We start from the raw sequence: 18,733 nt of genomic DNA on the forward strand, positions 1-18,733 counted from the left end.
TGGGGTGCTCTCAGGAGCCTTGAACCAGGTTTCTGTCACAGCACAAACATCGATGTTCTCCATACTGAGAAGGGCCTCAAGTGCGTGCATCTTGAGATTGAGACTTCTGGCATTGAGCAGCATTACCCTTAGTTTTTTTCCTTTTTTGTGTTCTAGGGCGGTAGGTTTAGAATTTGAGCTTTGCCTAAAAAAGGCACAACGGGAGTGGCAAGAGCCTTTGCCAATATCCGGAAGCCCAGGGGTGACAGGTGCAAGCTGTCCCTTGCGAAGCAGCGTGGCTTGTCCAGCATGTCATCCCAGGCAGACAGATATTGGATCCCCTTTGAATGACACCAAAATTTAAGCCAATTATTAATGCTGATCATCTTATCACTGTATTGTGGCATCATTCTAGGTGAAGGTAGGATACTGCTCAAGGTCAGGGTCATACCTGCCTGGGCTACATAATCAGAGAGCTCCTCTATGTCTCTTTTCATGTAGTCCAAGGAGGTACGTCTCAGGTCGTTCACACCAGCGTGGACAATGACAGAGTCGTACTTGTACCTGCTGTTGAGAGACCTGAGTGCTTGCGTTATGTGGCGGATTCTAGCGCCCGACAGGCAGCTTACTGTGACCTTCTCCTTACTCAATCTGGTGAGCGGGACATCAGTGTGTCTGACTGTGGAGTCACCAATGACGAGTGTGTCTGGCATTGTGTTTGGCCTTAAGGGCTGTGACTGTTTGGCACACTGACTATGTGGTCTATGTGTTGAATGTGTTGTGTTTTGAGGTGGCAGATGTTTGGGTGTCTGCTTTGGTGGCCTCTGCTGTTTTGGTAGATTTTTGATCAGAGCCTTCGAGTATGTCTTTGTGTATTTATGTGTATGATTTAAAGTATTGATAGTACTATGTGAGACTGGGTTTGTGGTGTGTGAGGTTACCTTCTCCTCCTGTCTGGTCTTGCCAGTCCTGTGTTGAGAGAGCTCAGCCTCCAGTTTGGCTATATAGTTGCATCTCTCGCATGTATTTGTGTTTTGTGGAAGAAGGAGAGGGTTGTCCGTGTACATGAGGCAATTGTAACATTGCCTCAATGTTCCCAGATTCACCAGCTGAGCAGGAGAGGACACTAGCAACTGATCCCTCGACATGCTAGAAGGAATAGACAAGGACTTTGAAAAGACTCCGGGGAATGTGGGTGATCGAAAAGGGATTTTGGCTAGTGGGGTACTATGTATAATAAAAGTGCTATATCAAAGTAAAAAAATACTTTAGGAGCAAGTGCTAGTCTTTACAGATAAAGAATAGTCTACTTAAGAATCAAGTAGAGCTGAACTTTCTAGATATAGAATACGCTGGTTTGATCAGCAGTACAGTTCAAGGAAAGCTGTTTTAAGGAAAAATTTGAAGAGTGGAATTTAGGCAGCCCGAATGGTTTAACCTTGATTAACCGCCGCTGCTCTTGTGTGCTCCTGTAGCAACTCCGCGCTAAAGCCCGCCAAAGCGTGCTTTATAGCAGGGGGCTGGAAAAGACAGGAAATGACCCAAAATGGCCAATAAACTACAGGTTACTGCTTTAAACCACTCCTCTGAGGACAAACAGGCAGCTCAGTACTCCCCACCCTCACTGGTGAGTAAAGAAACTTCCCCTTGACCAAACAAGGAAAATGGAGAAACACAGGAACCAAGACAAAGCCCAGGGATCAGCAAAATCTGATCACTGGAACAAACTGTTAGGAAAGTATGGAAAACAAGAGTATTTTTTTTGTTTTTTTCAAGTTTTATTTCAGATAGGCAGAAAATACAATAAATGCTGTGTTTTTCGACTAATTGCTATCAAAAGCTAGTACACTTGAGTGTATTAGCCTGTTGTTTAACTTTTAAGCAAAACTTAAACAAGCAAGTGCAACAAACAATTCAAGCTATTAAAAACAGAAGAACTTTCATTCCTTAAAAAAGGGAACTTCATTAGAATGCTTATAATTCACCAGGTCATAATGAAATGCTGTCTAAAGCATGTTATTTGAAGTTGCAACAATATGAAGTTTAAGTTCTCCAATATGTTTAGAAAATTCATTTAATGATAATTCTAATATTTAAAGTACATTATCTAGTTATGTATAGCTGATTATTAACTAGTCAATATAATGGTTAATTATTTTTAGTAATGGTCTTGGTAAGGCCATCTGTCTATCGATTTGTCCCTTTTTCCATATGATGTGATAAAGGAGTTTTTAATTTTACTTGAGTAAACTAGTGTTTTAGTTCTTATGAAGTTCCCATTTTTAGGGAACAAAAGAACTTAACAGATCTTTTTCAGTAAAAGATTTTGTGGTGTATGGTGCTGCGTGGGCCAAGGTGATTGTTTTTCTTGTTTTCAGGTTTGCCTTATGGTTACTGCTCTTTATTTCTGGAAACAGGGCTCCTTGCTGTGGATAATGTATGTGCACTCCTTTAGGTGTTACCAGCGCAGAAAACAGAGCTGCCTCCCCCCACCACCCATGATGGGTGAATTGGCATCAGTCTGTCTGGTCCCTCTAAAATTCATGCTGTTAATCAAGTATGGGTCATTTGGGGGTGCAGTCAGGGCTTTATCCCTTTGCATAATAGGAACTGGTCACATTTATCTGAACTTAAAATACAGACTCTTCATTGTGCAATCCAAACAATGCTTAATGGTGATGTCAGATGTAATTCCATAACCATTCTAAATGGTGGCATGCTATCTGCTTTTTTGATCTAGGAATCATGGTATAAGATCCAAAATAATTTCTGCAGCTTAGAAGACAGTTAAAGTTTATTGGAACAAAGTTAGATACAGCCAAAGTCTGGACTTTTGACACTAAAATAATGGCAAAGTAGGGTCCAGGGTCTCCAACTCGCAGACAGAGGCATAATCATTGGTAGGGGGCATTCTTGAAATTATTACTTATATGGTGGCAGTATTTTCAGCAGCACCATTGCTAAGTGTTTTTGGTGCTGAGGGATAGGGCTGTGACTGCAGTTTTGGAAAAATAGTATCAACTAATGGGCTGAAGTACTAAAAGAGCCAGCCTGGGAGGTGGGAACAAGAATGTCACCTCAACCATCAAGGGACAGGGAGACTGCTTGGCCTCTGTGCCAAGGTAACACCTGTAGGAGGGCAGGCACTGGCTCATGCACAGGCTCAGAACACATGACTTTGGCCTTCCAAACAATCTATGTACTCTGCAGTCAGGCCACATGCTCTCATGTTATGGCAAAGCAGGCCCTGCTGTACTAATGCGATGCTTTGCCAACAGAGATGAGGATTTGTGCAAATCAGAAAAAGAAGCCATCCACAGATAATGGCTCACTAGTCTTTTGAGTCTTGATCTTCACTGCAGACTGAGAATAAAAATAGCTTCATAGGGCAACACCTCCCTGGAAAGGGAAGATTCCCCACCAGAGGGTGATGGGGTGCTAAAATAGCCAGAGTGAGAAATATTTACAATGGTGAATTACGGACGTCTGATGGTTGAGGTGGTTAAGGACAAAAAGTGTATAAATGTATATGTGCACACATAACATACCTACATATATAAAAGACTGCACGAGCAGCACTTCCCTTAACCTCCAAATCACCAAACCTCTTACTCATTTAATTTCCCCTTACAAGCTCCTAAGAATCAGGCATGCAGTCCTGATTGGTGGACCTTCTCTAATCATTTGTTGAAAGCTATGGCTTTCCGAGAGCTGGAATTTTCTCATTTCATCACAACAGATGTTCGGTGAATGGACGTCTGGATGGTTACAGAGACAGGAAAACTCTCTAGTAAGTAATGCATTACATTAACATTCTGGAACTGGCATCAGTTTTGAAGTTACTTAACTGCCTTCAGGACATTTCAAAACAGGCCATATAATCTATGAACCTATAAAAAGTAGTAATAAAATATTTATCTTTAAAAAAAAAAAAAAAAAAAGACCCAGAGACTCCAGAGTTTGGAATAGATTGCCCATACATGTCAAGCAGAGCGCCTCTTTGGCCCTCACAAAAGGAACCTTGATGATTGCATGGGAGAAAGGAAATTCACCCCGGGGATCACATCAGTCACCCTGCTAGACAGAGGACCAGGGAAGTAAATAGTGTGGGAAGAAATTGCCAGGGAATTGTTAAGGTTAGGCTTGTATAGGCCCTAGGGCCAATAGCCTAGTACCAACCTATGAACCTATGATAGATATTCCACTAGGGGACAACATTCCCCTACTGGAAAATATACTTTCATATCTCTCCCTAAATATCCCTAATGAAATGATGCCAGGGAATCTTCTTGGGCTAGGCTTATACAGGCTAAAGGGCCATTAGCCTAGTACACACCTATGAACCTATATACTACTTAGGAAAGAAAATATCTCGGTAATGTGATAGGAATGAAAAACAAGCACCAAAGCTTGACAGTAAAACTTATTATCTATTATCTGAATTGATAAAGATTTCACATTTGTGTTTTATATACTTAACACTGCTCTCTGACAAAATGACAGCAATTCTAATCCTTATGCAGGACAGTCATTACGATGTGGTTTGTCATCAAACTAGGAGAGGACAAGTAATTTATACTAGGCCGGATGGCTCTAAAATGTTGGAACTAGGCATAAAAAGGTATATTTGGCTCAGAGAAATCTACTTCCCACAAAGTAACTGTCAGATTTTTTCAGCTGTCACCGAGCAATAACTGAGAACATTTCTAACATTATAGAAGAAGCAGAGAAACCTTCTGCTAGGGCAATGTATTTTACAACAAGGAGTGCCTGACAGTTGCCAGAAGAAAGAGTCATTGCGTTTGTTACTTATGTAAATGTAAATGAGAGATGCACTGTAGTGTGGCCTGGGATAGTCAGCTATGTGTATCTAGCTTCTAATAAAAAAACAATATCTGAAATGCAAAAAAAGGCTGTTCTAGTTGAGATGAAGCCAAATGCTTACAGATATATAAAATGCAACAAAATAGACACTTTGTACAAAATATTAAATATGAGAAATACTGGGGAGAGGCCTGTGCTGTGACACCAAGCAGCAGGATAGCCCTGTAACAGGACCCAAGACAGTGTGTGTGTATAGCTGGTTACCTATGACATCTGGACTATGCTGTTGTTTTTGAATATTCACAGACGTGTACCTGAATATCATGCATAGTCACACTCCAACTCTGAGCTGTCCTATCACTGGGAAAGTTACTCATCATTCAAGATCGTCTTATACTTTCTGAGAGTCACATTTGGGTTAAAATAAGGATGCCGGTACTATCTTGACATCTAGAGGAGAAGCAAGTAAGGATCTTCCTGACTCTAAGGATTCTATGCATTTTGTTCAGATGATACATACAAATGTAGATTGGAAGAGGTGTTTGCAAGGCTGTCTGTAAAAGTGTAGGCAGAATATTCAGTCAACAATGATACCGTCATTACAGAACGTGCTCATATGGGTTACAGACCCTTACCTTATGTGGACTGCTATATAATCTTCTCCATTATGTTTTATAGTGATTCTTTGTGCCTTGATCTCTCGGTCTATTCTGTTGTAAATGACATCAATAGAGTTATCTACGCAGTCAAGAAACTCCCAGAGCTGAAGTGTTAGCTCCATAGTCTGTGAGAGCAAAGGGCTGTGGAAATGGCACCTGAAAGTGTAAACAAAATACACGTGTGTGTCAGACAATAGTACAGGTCATTGCTACATGACTGTGATCTTGTCAGGGCAATAATAATAATAATAATATTTACAATATATAATACCACTGAAATGAAGAAAAAAGTCTATGTTCCTTTAGTTACCAAGATCATTATGGGTCTACTCAGAATGCATTTAATACAGTCCATGCCCAGGACTTCATACACAGTTTAATGCTATTAAATGTTGTTGTGAAGAGAGGTGTACCAGCAGCATCATTTCATCAGCCTGTAAGACAGAATACATATTGCCAACACACACTAACACTGCATGTACTCTGCCAATTGTATGTGATGACTGTCACAGTCATTGCTGTAAATGACTATGGTTTAGCTGTTTAGTTAATATACTGTAATAAAAAATGTCCTATACATCCTGGTATCCATACTGTATCACTGCCTTGGTCTGGAAAGATGTCTTTGCTACATAACATGCTTTTGTATGTTTGTTTAAAAAGTCATGGAAAGCCAGTATGTCCTTAAGTGGTACTAAGATGTTACAGGTTATTAAACATGCACTTAGAAGTCTACGCCTGTCTCTTTTCAGAATTACGCTGTCTGCTATTTCAGTGCATTGTTTTTGTTTAACTGTTAGGAATTACTATCCTGAGAATGGCTTTTTGTGTTTTCAAAGCTCTAAAAATATCAGCCACAACCATCTATTTCTGTTTCACGTCTTATTCTGAAGAGTATCAACTATAACTTCCCTTTTCCTTCTCTTCTTGAGATTAGCAAATATGAAGTCATCCAAATGCATACAGCACAGACCAAAAAGAGAAAACAAAAGTATGTGCTCTGCAATCATACGTTCAGGTGACATCAGTACCTTTAAACTTCAGTCTTGATAGGTAATGCAGTTACATTCCCTCTGATGCAGAGCTACTCAGCTGTGTCTGTCTGCTCAATCAGGATTTTAACTGTGATGCAGTGAAATAGAAGCAGTTTCACTTCCCATTTTTAACATAAAGTTCTCTCTAAAGCTAAACTTTGAAAATTGTTTTACTCCAAATCAAAGTCATGTAAAATAGTGTCAGAATAATATGATCATAGGAAGTTAGTAGGCTAATGGCCCTAGAAGCCTACAATCCTACAAAGCAAACCTTACAAACCTAGCCAAGTTCTACCTTTATTTCCATGATCAGCACCAATTGCCCCTGTCCAAGAGGGATACAGGTGGAACCCCCGGGATGAATTTATGGTTACCCATCCAATCACCCAGACTGCGTTTGAAGAGGCCCAGTGAGGTGCTCTGTTTACATGAAGTGGGAGTCCATTCCAAAGGTGTGGCAACCTCTGGGAGACAAATCTGTCCCTCCAGCAGATTCTGTTAATGTCACATACCAGGTTAAGGTCTTAGAGCGAGTAACCTGTGCACCATTTGACTTGCAGATATGCAGCATTTCCAATAAAGCAGGGTCAGAGACTGACTTATATGCAAGGCATAAATCTCCTCTGAGTAGTCTGTATGAAACAGAATAAAGTAACAGTGATTTCAGATGATCCACATAGGACAGATGCTGAAGACCTTGAATTTTCCTTGTGAGGAGCCTTTGTGGTCTCTCCAACCGCTACAGGTGCTTGGAAAGGTATATACCAAAAGGGGCATTGTAGTCAATTATTGGCCTGATGAGGGAAGAGTACAGAGGGGTTATAACTTCTTTTTATCTGGAAGCAATGCCTTTACTTATGAGATGAGCAATATAGAATGCTCTTCTTACCACTGTGGAGACATGGGGGTCAAAGGTAAGGTTACTGTGAACCTGTGTGCCCAGGTGTCTCACCACTGAGTTGTACTTAGGGTATTGTTATTGATGTGATAGTTAGCAGGAACATCACACTTGCCAAAAGGGATGATAATACATTTTTTTGCACTGAGTTTAAGGCCATGACATTGGCATCAATCATTTGTTTGTGTAAGACCCTCTTGTCTTGTTGACATTGTTTGGAGATTCTATGACCACACCCAGTTTGTAGTCATCAGCAAACTTCTTTTAGCCATAGACCTTTAGTTTTAGCTTGTAATTTGGAGAAACAGATTCAAAACAGTAGAGGTCCCAGGACTGATCCCTATGGAACACCACTGGTTGTAGGTCTGCTGTTGGAGGTGGATTCCTTTATTTTGACTATACAGGTTCTATCAGTGAGCCAGTTAGTGACCCATCTAATGATATAAGGGTTTATACCTAGATAGGTGAGTTTGTCAATGATGCCTGAGTGGGGGATAGTGTCAAAAGCCTTGGCTACGTTTAGGCAGGCTGTATGCACAGATTACCCCTCATCCAGGATGTGTTTCAAGCCTATTACACTATAAAAATGCATTGATCCTGGAAATGTGCACACCTGCCATGCACAAATGCCCCATTTTACATTATCAGGATGTGTGTGTACATGTAGAAGTCCTTCTAATCTTATAGTGAGAATTGGCATATTGACGGGTCCTTTGAGAATGGCATTAGCAGAACTTCCATTTTGTTGCCAGGATGATCCCCATGATATGACAACTTGATATTTGTTATTTACAGGTTATAGACAACCTAGCCCTTATCCAGTACTAAAGCTATCTTATGGCTGCAGTATTTGGGTCAGTCATTTTTGAAAGTGGTTGTACCAGGTTGACATGAAATATTTTAAGTTTGCTGATCTTTAAAATCAATAAGCTCTGCAAGCTCTGTATATGAATGCTATGAGTATCAAAAGTGCATTGTGGTTTTGTAAAGTGATCACCAGCACCCTTTGGCTACTACCTGAGTGGGTGGGACCAACAGCCTCTGGTTACTGCCTGACTGGGTGGGGCAGCAGCCTCTGGTTACTGCCTGACTGGGGGGGGCAGCAGCCTCTGTGTAATGCCTGATTGGGGGGGGGCAGGGCACCATAGTGCATGATGTGAGAGAGACAGATTCAACTACCCCATCTCCATTAGCTAGTAACATCATTTTTTTGGGTCTAGTAATTGACAGACTTGTCAGAATAGTAGCCAGAGGGCTCAGCACTCTACACTACTTGAAGTCTGGGATAGGGAAAGGCTAGGGCTTATGGGCTACCATGCATTTTTTTTGGAAATGTGATTATATATGTTTTCCTTAGCTGTCCAAGTAAAATCCATAAGAAACAAGGGCCTATGCTCAGGAGTGATTTGGGAGAACTGTCTGATCAATTCCAACACCAACCTGTCCAAAGAAAAGAGCTGCCCAGTAGTTAGCAAAAAAACACTTTATGAAAAACAATAAAAGATTAAGCACTTTCATCCACCTATAACCAATTCAATTCTCCCATTTAAAAATCCCTCACAAAGAGTCACATGCTCCAGTCAAAACCAATGGGTAACATTGTTGAAACAATTAATCACAAAGTCAGTCACCACCAACCACCTCAATGAAAAATGCTGTAAGGTACCAATGAAGGCTGTCCTCCTTATTAAACGTACACAAATCCAAACACTCCTTGATGATAATCCAAAATGCAATAACCAGGTTGCATTCAAATAGATTTTATTACGAATCAAACAAAATAAAATAAAACAGATTTAGCGCTTTCATCTCCTAATGCAGAGACTTCATCAGAATCATCTACTTTACCATACTTTCATCATTTAAATATTGTTAAAGTTCATTCCATTGGCTGGTCAATTAATAAACCATTTTTAACCCATGAAAGTCCGATAGGTAATAATATATGAAAACATCATGTTGCTATTGATGTTTTGTAATATAAATAACTAAATATACAGTTAGATACATAAATAAATGCAGATCAGTTAATAATAAATTATTTCACACACAATAGAAACACCCTACCACAATTCCTAAATATACTAACTTCGATAAAACTAAGCATGTAAAATTGGAACTAATAAAACACAGGTTCACATTTTTCTATGACAGTAAATCAAAAGGTGTGCATATAATATTAATATTAAAATACTTGTAAATATTATATATATAGGAAAATGGGCTTTTATTTAGTTATTGAATACTGCAATGGGAATAAAAAAAAGATACATTTTTGACAGTATTTATTGCAGGGGCAAGCCTCCTGCAACCTCCACATTGATGGCTGTTCCCCCCTATATTGTCCACTTAAACATTATAAAAATCCAACAACCAGGCAGTACTCGATACAGAAGTTTAATGCACCAAGCAGAATTACAGTTAAGCGCTTTTGTTTTTAGACATCAGAACTGTGAATGAAACATTCAAAACACACCAATTAAATACTGATAAAAAGCACACACCCCTGTTATCAGTAACTCAAGAATATAAACCAATCACTAAGGATATTTAAATCTTTATGAAATGGATAACCAAATAAAATAGTGACCAATGACAACCTTCAAAATAAAAACTGCACCAATCAAACTGACGTCCAATAAAAGCCTTGAAAATTAAAATTCAGCCCATCAGCATTCAAAGTGAAAAAAATGACATGTCGGCTATACACAGTAAATAACTTTAAACCAGAGTTAAAGTCTGGATGCTTTTAGTTTTAATTCACTTGTGAATGACATTCCTTTGTTTAAATCAGGAAAGTCACTGGCATCTAAGTGCAATTGCCAGAGCATCTCTTGATGTAAAAGAGAATTATGCCAATCCCCTGAAAAGGCTGAGGTTTAGATCCTGTCTAATTTGAAAAACTTGAACTTAGAAAAGTTATGACAAAGACAAGCATGTCTAGCCAATGCACTTTTGTCATCTTTCTTAAGATACTATAAACATGTTGATAAATCCTTCTGTTAAAAGCAATAATAGTTTTGCCAATGTAGAAAGCTAAACATTTGGTGCATCTAGCCACATACAACACTTTGTTAGGCAAATAACTATATCTCTCTTTGACCATCTGGTTGGAGACATTTTCCAAAATGTCATTGTCAAGATTAGTGTAAATAAAAGAACATTGTTGACTGACCACATCTATAGGTTAAAATATAACCATTATAACAACCCCTTTGTGGTCTCTCTAACATGTTTTTTAAAGTTAGATTACTTCTTAAAGGTAAAAGTAGGTGGATCCTTAAAAAATGCTTTTAACCTCTCATCACATTGTAGAATAAACCAAGTTGTTGATACAATATTGCAAACAGCAGAGGCATCCAAGGGATAATGAAGTACCATACACAAAATGCAAGAGTGATACACCCTTGAGACCTATTGTGGCAGCTAAAAAGTCCAAAACTGAACCCTTGGCTACATTTATTGATGTGAAATGCAAAGGGCTGTTAGAAAACAAGCCACACATTTTCAAGGATTCCTGGCATTCACCTACGAACTTGAATTCACTAGAATATGATAAAGGTGATCTTTTTTGTGACAGTTGACGTTGTCAACCTATTTACTGTCATATGTTATACTGAAGATATAGAAAAATTAATTGAATTCTTATTTGCCCAGAATACTTTTGTTAGCAATGATGTTAAAATCTTGGGCACATTATCAGAATTAGTTTTGACTAATAATTATGTGTATTTTGAGTGGAGTATTTTTACCAAATTTCTGGTGTAGCAATGAGGTCAGCTTATGCCAACATTGTATTAACAATGTGGGAGAAACAACATGTGTTCAGCTCGAAATTTCCTTCTCTCATTTATGCTTACTACAGATTCCTGAATTATATATTAATTCTATGGAAGGGATCTGTAGAACAATGGGAGACTTTTTTGTCTAAATGGAATAGATGTACAAATTTCTGAGTTTAACATCATGCACCACTTGATCCAAGATTAACTATTTGGACATTACAACAGCTAAAGATACTATAGCTAGAATATTTACATTTGTTATTTATCATAAGGAGACATATTCAAATTATATTTACATTATTCTAGCTATCACCTGTCATATCAAAAGAGAGGTATAGTGAAAGAACAAATGGTACCTGTGTCAAGACTGATGCTGGACGATAAGGTGTTTGAGATGGAACTTGATATTTGTGTTCCTTATTTATTGACAGGGAATATTCATAAAGCCTATTAAACGATGTTAGAGTGGACATTTTGAAAGGTAGGCAGGATAGGTTTGTCCCTATTTTGAGTGAAAAATCTGATAATAGAAGTAACATTATGGGTTCTGATTTTCAGGTGAACATTAACAAACAATGTTTTGATGCTTCTGCTAACTTGTCATTTGTGACCCCATATAGCAAGGGGTCCGAATGGAGAGATGAAAAGTCAGCAAGCAAAGGAGAGGAGTAGTGCTGAAATTGAATTCATCCTCAAGTCTTGGTGAGTACCTTTGTGAGGTGGACCCTGTTTTCACAAAATCTCACCAAGGTGACACTGATATATAGACTGTATTTATATAGCATATATCATGGACAGAAGTACGTCAACAATTAAAGACATAGCTGGGTGCACAAGACCCAGGATAAAAAAGTGCCCAAACCTGGTAGGCGCACTGTGCCAGGACTAGAAAAAAATGACAGTGTAGAATCCTCAAAATATGGAAACATTCCTACAATGGAGCCAGGCCCAGGAAGAGGATGGCCTCCCTGTTGTAGAAGGAAGTAGCAGTCCATAAAAATCACAAAAACGGATAGGCCAAAGAAGAGCAATAAAGACAATAGAGTGGAGTACTGAGGATAAGAAAGAAATTATGTATTGTTACTATTATGCAAAAAGCCCAGAATTTCCAGACACAAGATATACAAAATGATTAAGAGAGAAATTAGGGGAAAGAAAAATACTTCCGTAAAAAAAAACGTCAGAAGCTAAAAATGAAAATTTGCATTCATTAATACAACAGATTTGTGAAAAACAGTATATAGACCATAAAACTTTGATCTGTTTGGAAAAAGAAGCATTTGAGGAAATAGGAAAATATAAACAACAAAACCTAGAGATATCTGAACAATATAAAAAGAAATATGGACATAGGTAAGAGAGAGATTTGATATGGTGCAATTTTTATGCAAAGTTGAAAAACAAATTAATCAATATAAAGAAGGCAGCCCCAAAGATATTGAAAGAGAAATACAGGCATAGGCATCCTGATATGGAATTTTTTTACAATAAATAAATAACATCACAAAGATGGAACGTCGAAAAGAAGATTGGTAAAGTAGAAGTTAAGAAAATAGAAGATGAAGTTATGGAGTGCCTGCATAGTGAAGGATTTGGTGTAGGTCTAATACAGGTTACATCACAGCATGATGGATTGAGTCCCCAAAGTAAGGAGAAACAGGAAGATCAAGAAATACCTGAAGAGGAAATATGGACTTGGGAAAGAAAAAAAGATTTAATATGGTGTAATATTTATGCAAAGGAGAAAGCAAAACTAACCAATACAAAAAGAGCAGCGCCAAAGATATTTGAAGAGAAACACAGGCAAAGGAATCCAGTCATGGAAAACTTTACAACACAAAAAATAAGAAGACAATGAGGAAAAGTAGAAAAGGAGATCAGTAATGGAGAAGCCAAAGAAATAGAAACGGAGGTTATGGAGTACCTGCAAAGTGAATGATTCAGTGTAGAAAATCGAATGCAGAAAGCACCACAATAGGATAGAGCAATGGAAATCCAGATTAAGGGGAAACCAGTAGAACAGGAAGCAATTGGTCAGGTGCCATATCAAGATATTTTGGAACCTTCCACAGGAAATCAGTATAAACATTTACTTGAAGCTAGATAGCAAGGAAAGGAACAGGAAACTGGAAACTCTGAAGCAGTCAATGTTGAGGCATGATAGGTCAGTGAGTTTCCATATGACAGTGCAACAGATGGTACGGGATGGTTAAAGAGAATGTGCCACAGGAAGATGCTATAGAACATTCTATAGAATGCCCACAGGAAGTGGAAAACAAAGGATGTGCCCTCAATTTGGAAGAAAATAAGCTAAGAGAAGAGTTGCTTGATTTAATAGACATGGATAAATATATCAAGATCAATGACAGAAATAGACTGCAGAAGGTCAATAAAACCCCAAAAGTCAGAAGTCTGATAAAATAAATGAATGCAGTAATTAGAACTGTCCATACAGAGCCATGTGATATAACAGAAGTAAACAGGATATATTACTATGCTGCTATATTAATAACTGATAAAGTTCTACCACAAGAATACAGGGTAGTGAGGGAAAGGAAGGGGAGAAATCGAATACCATCATGGAAGTATTGAATAGAGAAAACTATAAAGCAATTAAGACAAGTGGTGTCACTGACAGAAGATTATAGAAGAAGGAGTAGATCAACAAAAATATGAAGAAAGATAGATGTGATTAAAGCAATGCACAGTATTAGAACAGACCAGGATCTATCATGCACTATGGCAAATAACAAACTAAAAATTTCAGCACAAGTGGAAAAACTTAGAAGATACACAGATAAATATAAAGAAAAAGTACAAAATAAGCAATTTATTGATGATCCATAAAAGTTTTACAGAGAATTGGGAAATAAGGTAAAAGGAATTGAAAGACTGCCCAAAACACAAAAAGTAGATACATTTTGGAGCAGTATCTATAAAGATCCTGTGGAACATAACAAAGATGCTAAATGGATAGAAGAAGTAAAAGAAAGAATAAGAAGTTTAAAGGTACAGGATATGAAATAGGATGATGTAACAGCCAGAGAGATTGAGACAAAGTTAAGAAAAGCCTCTAAATGGAAAACCCCATGCCCAGATGCAGTACTTAACATTTGATTAAAAGTATTGACATCTTTGCACGAGGATTTAGCCATGAGTAAGAGCTATCTATATGCGCACCGCAAACAGACACCAACATGGCTAACAAGAGGAAAAAAATGCTCCTTCTTAAGAGTGAACCTGCAAGCTACCTTAAAAATTATATACCAATAACTTGCTTTCCAATGACGTATAAACTATACATGGGAATTGATGCTGACAGAGTTTATCGTCATTTAGAAGAAAACTCAATTATGGCAGTAGAACAAAATGGGAATAAAAGAAAGTCATATGGAACAAAGGATCATTTGTTGTTAAATAAAGTCATACTGGAGAACTGTGAAAATGGGAAGAATATAGCATGGATTGACTATAAAAAATCATTTGATAGTATCCCACATTCATGGATAAAAGAGTGCTTAAAAATGTATAAGATACACCCTACACTGATCGACTACATTACAGTAACCATGAAACAGTGGCAGACCACTTTACAATTAAGCCATGATAAAGGACAGATTATTACCCCAGGAATACTCAAAGGAGGATATTCCAGGGTGACTCTCTGTCACCGTTGCTATTCTGCCTTCCCATTAACCCATTAAGCTGTTTACAACAACTTAGGCCACGGCTACAATTTGGCTCCTAAAAAACAACAAAGTGTAAAGACTTCTCATCTTCTCTTTGTTGATGATTTAAAACTGCATAGGTCACCAGATGAGGAACTGAAAGCACAGCTGCAGGTTGCCAAAACTTTTTCATATGATATAAGAATGTCATTTGGTCTCGATAAGTGTGCAAAAGCAACCTTTAAAGCAGGAAAATTGCAGCACCAGAAAAACATCAGTTTGGGACAAGAATGTGATATAAAAGAACCTGAGCAAGAGGGAGTGTATAAATATTTGGGAACTGATGAAGGATAAACAATAAAACATGAACAAATGCGAATAAAACTTAGTGAGTAATATTTTAGAAGACTTAAATTCATTCTGAAAACAGCATTGGTATCTAGGAACAAAATCCAGGCTATAAACCAATTTGCTCTTCCTGTCCTAACTTACACTTTTGGCGTGATTAGCCTCAAAATGTGTTGGATAGATTAGATAGGAAAACTAGAAGGATGCTTCATGCTCAGCAAATGATTTATAAAAATCAGTGCATACCAAGATTATATATATTCCCCATTCCGAAGGAGGGCTAGGCCTCCTTGAAATTGATTACATGTACAGATTTGCTGACCTCACTAGACCCAAATGTAGTGAACGTTTTGAAACATGAGGAGAATAAATCTAAGATGACTTCTCTATTTAATTTAGCAAAAGCATATCAGCGTCAAGCAGGAGTGGAAATCAAACCAGAAGTAAATAAAAATAAGACAGCAACTGAATGTGCCAAAAAACAAAAGAAAGAATATAAGGTGAAGGACCAGATGAGAAGACAAGAAATGTGGAAAAAGCATAAATGTAGTTGCAAGTATAGAAAACTTCTGGAAGAACCCCATGTTGATCAGGAATGAACACAGGAATGGTTAAGGAGAGGCTAATTCAAACTGAGAGATGAAAGGTTAACATTGGCGGCCCAAGATAGTGGGCTACGTACACACTGGTTTACAAAGTCCATTGGACATGTGGAAGAAACAGAGAAATGTAGGTTTTGTAAAACCAAATTGGAAACAGTCACACACCTAGTTGCTGGTTGTGACATACTAATGGCAGAAGGACTGTATAATGAAAGGCATAATAATGTGGCACGACTGTTGCAGTGGGGATTGTGCAAACATTATGGTACTGAAGTGGCTGAAAAACACTGGAAGCATGAGTCACAAAGCATCAGAGAAAATGATGAAGTTTATATCACATAAGATCACCCATTACCAACAGTTCAAAAGATAGATGCTAGAAAACTGGATATAGTGGTCCAAGAAAAGAATACAAAACTAGCATTGATAATTAAAATTACTACACCCAGTGACTACAGTGTATTTTGTAAAGAGAGACTCAAAGACATAAAATATCAGGATCTGAAGGCAGAAATTAGAGTAATGTGGAGGAAAGATATCCAGACAGTTCCAACAGTAGTTGGAGCAAAGAGTCTTACAAAAAAGAATGTACAATCATATTTAGATATGTTACTAATCCATGTAACCCCGTACGAATTGCAGGAGGAGTCATTACTGGGCACATTGTGAGCACTGCAAAGAGCACTTTTGGCTGACATCAAAGATTGAAACAATACTAATTTCATGAACTTTAATCATACTTTGACTAAGGAATGGGGTCCATTCCCATCATAGTATTAGAAACCCAAAAGATTTGGAGAAATTAAAAACAGGGATGTATATAAATTTACTGAGGTGGTAATGAACATCTTAAAAAGAATATTTAGGGATAATCCATATATTGTTTTCAGTTGAGGGAAAACCATAAAGAATTTAATGGAATGGAATCCAGCTGTATTGTATCATTATATGGCAATGAAGAACATGTGTAAGGGTGGGTGCTGTAAACAGTGCAGCTTTATCCATGAAGGACCCTTTATTGTTGTTAAAGGGTTTGAGTAGGCCCTTTCTTGCCCTGGTATGTGCAATTGTGCCACCCCTGGGGTGGTTTATTTGGCATTTTGTACAGTTTGGGATGTATTCTATATAGGGAAAACAAACAGGAAATTAAGAGAAGGGATTAGGGAAGTGTACGACATGAACATGACTAGGTTAGCTAATGTACTGAACAGACAGAGGACACAATGTATGAATTTCAAGAAGTTTGTCTTTTTTATAATTGACAAGATCCTTTGGATCCTTGGGGGGGGGGGTTGAGACTACGCTTGAATATAAAGAGCTGATTTGGCAGTTGTAATTGAATGCTACTGCTCCCCCCGGTCTTAATGACAGTGTGTCTATTATGAGTGTCTTAAAAATGAGAGCAAATATTCTTAATTAATACTATGGAATTGTGTACTATTGTCTAATATAAATGTGCCATTTGGGGAATCTTTTGTATTTATTCTGGAAACATCCATAATTGGGGCTCAATATATGAGCATATGAAATAGAGATGGAGACAATGTTTATGCTTATTTATGTTTTTTTTCTTTTGCGTTTTTTTATTTAGAAATACTTGCAATTTGTTTAATTCAAAGTAAAGAAGGTAATAAGGTACAGTATTTAATACACAACAAGGTTGTTTCTTGGTTAGGACAACATGCATGTGTTTTCCTGTTGTATTAATGCTTATGACAATATTACTTTTTTAAATTGGTTTATTCTCTCATGGGAAGTGTTTTGAGTGAGTGGATTATAAAATTGGACATTTTGTGATGTGGTTAATAACTCTGAAGTCCTTATAGTTCTGGGATGAATGCACTAAGTTATTAATGTTTGTTTTTATATTTTTATATTAAATTATTACAACTGGTTGTGGTCTCATCTTTTTTCTATAGTGCTCTGGTTAATGTTTGTGTTCTCTCCTAGAAAAAACAGTTATCAATGACAGAGACAGATACATAGATAGAGCTATATATATATATATATATATATAGAGAGAGAGAGAGAGAGTGAGAAATCATGCGATCACTTTGCAGATGTGTGAATTAATCTTTGTAAATTTCAGTCTAAACATAATGTTCTGATTTCTCCAGGCCAACAGCCTGCTCCTGCAGATTCCTTTTTTTCACTGAGAGCATTTGCTAATGAAAAAGAAAAAAAAAACAAAGAAAAACAAGCTAATAACTTTGCATATGTAAGAAATGTTGCCATAGCCTTCATCATTTGTCTTACTTTTCAAGCCTGTTTTCTTAAAAAAACACAGACATTAACTTAGACATCCACCCATGTAAAAACAAGGGAAATTATTATCTTAATTCTGCACATAAAATGATCAATACGTTTTACACCTAACCCTGACTTCAGCAGCCAAGATCCAATGTTATATTAACTTTAACTTGCTTCTGTCCAGTTTTTTTATCATTACAGTGTAAAGCCTGTATATCCTATAACTAAGTAAAAACTTACTTGCTTTATTATTGTTAACATGTACAACAGTAACTGATAACACTCCTCCCTCTTCACATTTACAATACCCATGGCTGTGTACTATATAAAACCGTCTTACAATATAACTTGCAATTTGCATCATGAATCTTTTTATACAAATATTAATAAGAACAAACACTGTTTTATTTACAGTTACTTCTTCATTCCATTCAGTGTCATTCCAAACATTAGTGACAAAGTGGTGTACATGCTTTACTTCATTACAGTTTTAAAAAAAGTCAATGTAATTCCAGTCTTTCTTAGCTACTTTTTCTTGCAAAGCCGTAATTTACATCTTTTCCAGTACCCAGTGGAATTGATGCTCTATGGACTCCCATTTATTCACTAATTTCTGTGTTGCTCATCTTCTTCCTGATCATCTCAGTCTCCCAGTACTGCTGTTTAGTTCAAGACATAGGAGCTTC

The 18,733-nt window shown here is 37.4% G+C and overlaps 1 protein-coding gene across 1 annotated transcript in view; it reads right to left on the reverse strand.

Moving 5' to 3' along the window:
• The window catches only part of LMLN2 (leishmanolysin like peptidase 2), a 457,833-nt gene that overhangs the window by 27,427 nt on the left and 411,673 nt on the right, over window positions 1-18,733 (reverse strand). The window contains exon 15 of the mRNA XM_044058759.1: window positions 5,439-5,618. Within this exon, the coding sequence (XP_043914694.1) occupies window positions 5,439-5,618 (180 nt within the window). The remainder of the gene's footprint in view (window positions 1-5,438; window positions 5,619-18,733) is intronic.

Source organism: Protopterus annectens, chromosome 16.part0 (genome assembly GCF_019279795.1).
Source record: "Protopterus annectens isolate FY-2018-M chromosome 16.part0, PAN1.0, whole genome shotgun sequence".
Taxonomy (NCBI): Eukaryota; Metazoa; Chordata; order Ceratodontiformes; family Protopteridae; genus Protopterus; species Protopterus annectens.